Below are 6299 nucleotides of genomic sequence, written 5' to 3' on the forward strand. Positions count from 1 at the left end.
CACTTGATTATGGTTTGCATCTCTATCCCTCCTCAGTTGCTGATCTCATTTCTTATACGGATGCTGATTGGGGAGGTTGCCCAATCAGCAACAAGAGTGTGTTGGTATAGTAGCATTTCTATTCGTTAAAACAGAGTATGCAATGCGCTAAAGAAGAAAGAAAAAACATACATTTGAACTTAAAGATTAAGAGCCCGTTTGGATTGACTTATAAGTTGTTGAAAACAACTTATAAGCTAAGCTGTTTTCAGCTTTTTTGAGTGTTTGGCTTGCCAGCTCAAAGCCATTTTGTGTTTAAAATAATCCCAAAAAATAATTGAGCCCATTTGGCTTAAGCTTATCTAAAGTAGCGAAAACAACTTATAAGCCAAAAAAAATAAGTTGGGCTATCCCAACTTATTTTATAGGAAAAATTTACCTGTCATAACTACCTCTAAGACTTATTTATGAATAATAACTACCTTATTTTTTATTTAATTTTTGTAGCTTTATTTTTTCAAAATTACATTTCATAACTGGTCCAATAACTTTTGAAATACATGTACCTCTCTATTCTCCCTCACTATACATTTAAGATTTATCATCTTCTTCAAACCCTAAAAAAAATTCTCTCTCCTCTCTCACCTTCCCCTTACTGCCGCCTCTCTCCCTTCCTTTCTCTATCTCCAACCTCTCTTCTCCCTCCCCTCACTAAGCCCTCCCTCCTTTCTCTATCTACACCACCCACACCGCTGTGTCATCAGAGCCACCACCACTATTACTACAGTCTCCATCTCCGATGAAACCCAAGAAGGCGGCAGAGTCTTGAGCAAGTAGCAGACATGGCCTATTGGCTTGGATCACCAAATGTTATTCCTATACATGCTGATGTTTCCAAAGTTGAAGATTGCCAACGATTAATCGAAGCAGCCATAAACAACTTTGGTAGATGTAAGTGTAGAAATATTAATAAATTAAACCGCGAATGATTTTCTCTTGAGAAAATCTGATTGGGCATCTCATCCTTGCACAAAGTGTGTAAATGTCTCCAGGTGTGTTCGGTTTATGAACATTTTGGAAATCAAATCAGATTAATTTTGCGTATTTTATATTCTCAGGACATAAATTCGTCGGAGCCGCCATAAATTCATCGGAGCCGCCACCACCACCATCACTATTACTACCATCTCCATCTCCAAACTCGAAAAAAACCTTAAGGTTCTAGCTTTTCAGATCTGAACTTTGTATGCTTCATGTATTAAGGGTTTTTGGTGGTGGTTCGGTATTGTTTTTGGAGTGGAGGAGGACAGTGGTGGATCGAAGAAAGGCGACGGAGGAAGGAGGAGGTTTTTTCCAGTTGTTGTAGTGGTTCGGTAGGATTTTTGGAGTGAAGCAGGATGGTGGATCGGAAGAAAGGCGGCGGAGGAAGGAGGAGGGTTTTTCCAGTTGTTGTGGTAGTTCGGTAGAGTTTGTGGTTGTGGTGTTTCAATATATTTCAGTATATTTCGCTATATTTCAATATACTGTTTTCAGTATATTTCAGTGTACTGTTTCAGTATATTTCGCTATATTTCAATGTATTTCTAATTTACGACACAGTTTCTGATACATTTCATTGTATTCCATTGTATATACGCATATTGCAATTTTATATTTCTTAAACAATCAACCATATTTCATTGTATTCGAGTGTATATTTTTCTGTATTTGTAAGTATTTCTAAAAGTTTGGAATGGAGCAATTTGGAGAGAGAAATGTGAGATGTTATGGAACTTCAGCCGTTGCGTGATACATGGTTGATTTAATTTGACTTACCATTTAAAATGAAAGAAGAGAATATGTTCCATAAATACAGCCTATTTTTACTCTGTCAAACTTTGTATTTTCGTATATTTCAAAAACACGAAATACAACCGAATACAACAAAAACCAGCAAAAAACTTTTGAATGGAGTGATTTTGAAAGAGAGACGTTAGCTGTAGTGGAACCTCATGAGGTTTGCATGAATCATGGAACCATTAATACAAATTACCATATAATTTGAAAAAGATTTTTATTGCCATAAATATAGCCGTTTTTTTTTATTCAATAGCCACGCTTTATTTCACTGTATTTCGCTATATTTCACTGTATTTCAAAAACGCGAGATACAACTGACATACAACCAAAAGCAACTACGAATTGTAAATCTTCAACTTATAGCTATAGCTTGTTAGAAGCTGTTAAAAGGTAGTTATTTGCGTAAGTTTTACTCTTTTTTTTTTTTTTTTGCTTATAAACTGCTTTTTTTAAGCCCATCCAGATAGGCTCTAAGAATATTGTCCTTTTTGTCTACAAATATTTCTAGCATTTCTTTTTCTCCAAATAGTCCACCAAATAGCAGTCTTGTGTGTACGCCTCTCTGGCCCCTAACAATCCACCCATATAGGAGATCCAAAAACTTCTAGGCATATGGTCAATTTGAAGCCCGAAAGAGTGAAACATATACCAAGACCATCACACGTTCAAACCTTACCGCAGTTCAAAGACCTGGTATTTAAGTAGAGAAGGGTAGAGGGGCGAGTCCTTATTCACCGAATTTCAAACTGCTAGTCACTGGCCCTTAGAGGTTTCTCGGTTATAAAACCAAGAAATATTAATCAGCCTAACCTCTTACAAATGTTTGTTGATTATTCTTAGGGGTGTTCACGGTTCGGTTTGACTTGATTTTTGATTAAAACCAAACCAAACCAATTAAGTCGGGTTTTTTTAATATTCAAATCAAACCAAACCATTATAGTATAAATTCTATCGGTTTCGGTTTTTTTGGTTTTATCGGTTTGGTTCAATTTTTTCAAATTTTAAGAATGTATTAATACAAAGAACCTTTGAATTAAATGGTAACTAAATACGGCTTTGTCGTGAGCCACTCAAATCTAAGAATCTTCTTAATTACTCATTTACTTTATTTAGGTATAGGCCTATGGCTATGGGTATAGGAATTACAGAATCGTAACATCTACTTTTCATGATTCTAGTTATCTCCCTACATATAGCTTTTTGATATTACGCAGCCCTCCTGAATTTTTGTTATCTAGACTCATTGTGATTATAAAGCATTGAGAAGAAAGCACAGAAATTAAAATGGAAAATGATAAACAGAAAGACAAAGTCATCTACCAAATCTTTTTAAATTCCAAATACCATTTTTTTCCCTTTAATTTGTTACTGATAAAATGCTAGTTTATTAGTAGTAATTCAGATGGCATGTAAAAGAGGGAACCGTAACACTGGATTAGGGGGGGAGGGGGGGGGGGGGATTTTTATTTTACCTTTAGCAAATTTTTATTTTATTTTACTTTAAACTTAAATGGGCTACACTTTTCTTTCTAATTATTTGAATTTATGTTGGACTTGGTTTGAGCCAAAACTTTGAAGAAGATATATATATATGTGTGTGTGTGTGTGTTAGTGTTAAATATGTATGTATCTATCAGTTTGGTTCGATTTTGGTTCGGGTTTTTTGGTTTAACACCAAATCAAACCAAATTTTATCGTTTTTTTAAATTTAAAACCAAATCAAGTCAAACCAAGCCGATTTTCGGTTTATTAAGTCGGTTTGACTTGGTTTACCGGTTCAGATCGATTTTTCGGTCTCATTTGAACACCCCTAATTATTCTAATCAAGATTGTATGGTGAAAGTCACCCATCTTTGATGACAAGTTTTCACCATTCCTTTTAGAGAGAAATGTTCGCAGAGCCAACCATATGCAATTTGAATTAACACCCCTTAATCTGTACTATAGTAGTTTCTATATAACCTAGAAAAAATAGCATTTCAAAGTATAAACGAAAAAATTCCAAAAAATAAAAATAAATATAAATAGTCTTTGCTCTTATTATACCTCCTCCTTCCTTCTTTATTTCTGATCGATGACGAAAATATTATTGGAGTTTTTTCCAATGTATCGCTAAAAACTGGATCATGGAATAGTGTTAATATTCCAAATAGAAGTCATCGATCTGGAAATTATAGAAGGAAGGAGTGTAGAAATATTATTAACAAATGGAAATTCAGAGGTTAAAAGATTTGTTGTTATTGTGGGCAAAAGTGCAAACTAATCGAGTTGCCCTCGTGGGTGGAAATCACACAGCTGCCAGGTTTTGCACACGCTAAAATAATATTCTTATTCTCTCCATTATTAATATTGTAGCTCACCCATCTCTCTCTTTTTTTCTTTTTTAAACTAATAATATTCAACTTTCTTCGAGTTTTCTTCAACCTTCTTCCTGTAACCGTAGTGTCTAGCTAGCTTGTTTCATTACGCATTCAAGATTTTTCGTGATCTGTGCTCATTCTCATTTCGTGTTAAACATGAGGTACAAAGCGATGAATAATATGTTGCAAGGTTTTTACACCAAGCAACACAACAAAATGAGAGGTTTACACATAGATGGACTAATGGACTATCATTGGGACACAAAGTTGGTGATTATAAGAATAGACCATTCTTGGGTTTTGAAGTTTATGGCTCGTGCAACAATTTTAGCATTGGTTATTGTCTCTTTACCTTGGATTAACACGATAATCGGGTACTTATCACGGTTCCAATCTAATGATTTCAAAGTAGAGATGGCTAATAGTCCAATTAATTTGGAGTTTATGCCTATTATTTTTCAAGATCTGGCCAATGAAGGACTTCTAAAAATGGGTGATAGGTCCCTTCTTGTTAGCAATGGCAATGAGGAAGAAACTTACAATTCTCAATTTGTTAAAGATTACAATCCAGATTTGATTTCTTTTTCAGATTCTACACAACAAAATCTTGTCCCTAATGAGAATTTTGACTTTGTATTTGCCTATGGCTACCCTCAATCATCAAATTTTATTGAAAGAGCATTGAAGGTTGGTGGTATTGTAGTTGTACCACTTAATGACAATCCTATGGTTGATGAATTTCCACATCCATCAAATTACAAGATTGTCTATGCTAGAAAATTTGATTCAACTATTGTAGCCATGAAGAAAATAAAGAATGCCTCAAGCGACTCTTCGACGCGGCGACGACTTTTCACTCTTGCAACTAATGCAGAAAAAGTTTCAGGTTTGAGTTCTGGGAACAGAAAACTTTTTTATGGGGAGCACTTTACTTCCCTTAGTCGGCCTGCTCAGAGCGAATCCGAATTAGTCAAGTCAGTTGATTTTGAATATCGGATGCCTAAGGCAAAGAAAATTACAAATGCAAAAAAGGCAGCACTAAAGAAACTAGAAAATGTACTACTTGAACCACCAAGAGCAGCATCAAGAAAATCAAGTAGATATTTAAAAAAGACTCATTTTTTACCAGATTTAATGGGAGTTTCCCTTGAGAGTTACCCAAGAAGGGTCTTCATTGATGTTGGTTTACAAGACAAGAATGAAAAATCAAGTGATAATTATTATTCTACTTGGTTTTCAAAGCATTATCCTACAAGAAACACAAGATTTGAGATATTCAAGATTGAGACTGTGAATGAAGAATCATCTGGAAAAGAGGTCCCGTTGACTATTATTAGCATGTCTGATTGGTTAAAAAATAATGTAAAAGAAAATGAGTATGTGGTAATGAAGGCAGAGGCTGATGTGGTTGAAGAAATGGTGAGAAATAAAAGTATTAGGTTAATTGATGAACTTTTCTTGGAATGTAAACATCAAGGAATTAAAAAAGGCGACAAGAAAAATAGGAGAGCATATTGGGAATGTTTGTCATTGTATGGATTGTTAAGAGACGAGGGTATTGCTGTGCACCAATGGTGGGGTTGAGAAAAAATGCAAACAAAGATAAATAATGCTAATAAGATAGGTGGGGTGAGCATAATAGAATATTGAAGTTTTTTTATTTTAATTCCTTGCTGGTTTTGTGTGTATTCACTTGCTAGTATTCATTGATGTATGTACTATTACTTTTGAGCAAAATAATATGATAATGGGGTATATAAAAAGAGATTAAAGATACTTTGTTGTGACTCTTTTTGCCTTACTTTCTTGTAGTTACTCTTATCTTTTCATTTCCTTCTTTTATTTCTATCACACTACAAAGCTGAAGGGATGTGTCAAAAATTGTTTCTTTTTTAATGCTTTTTTCAAAAGTTGTAAATTGTCAATAGTGATGCTAATAATTTTTGTTGGTGGGATCACATCACTGTCCCTTGATCCTCGTTAATATCATGAGATAAGTTTCTTTTTTATTATTAACTATGTTTCTTTTTTTTTTATTAACTATATAGAAAGATGAGTTTGATGTAGGATCGTCGACATAGTATACTATTTAGAAGAGGTTAGAGCACATTTCTTTAACAT

At 34.2% G+C, this 6299-nt stretch overlaps 1 protein-coding gene across 1 annotated transcript; it reads left to right on the forward strand.

Annotated features, from left to right (window-relative positions):
* The first annotated feature begins 3812 nt into the window (after window positions 1-3812).
* LOC132604013 (uncharacterized) lies at window positions 3813-5979 on the forward strand. Its single transcript, XM_060317320.1, has one exon. It carries the CDS (start codon window positions 4335-4337, stop codon window positions 5760-5762), a length of 1428 nt encoding a protein of 475 aa, XP_060173303.1. The 5' UTR covers window positions 3813-4334; the 3' UTR covers window positions 5763-5979.
* The last annotated feature ends 320 nt before the right edge of the window (window positions 5980-6299 follow it).

Source organism: Lycium barbarum, chromosome 7, assembly GCF_019175385.1.
Source record: "Lycium barbarum isolate Lr01 chromosome 7, ASM1917538v2, whole genome shotgun sequence".
NCBI lineage: Eukaryota > Viridiplantae > Streptophyta > Magnoliopsida > Solanales > Solanaceae > Lycium > Lycium barbarum.

Excerpts from the sequence above, each read along its gene's own strand:
- LOC132604013 (XM_060317320.1), top strand. The coding sequence starts at position 4,335 with ATGAGGTACAAAGCGATGAATAATATGTTGCAAGGTTTTTACACCAAG.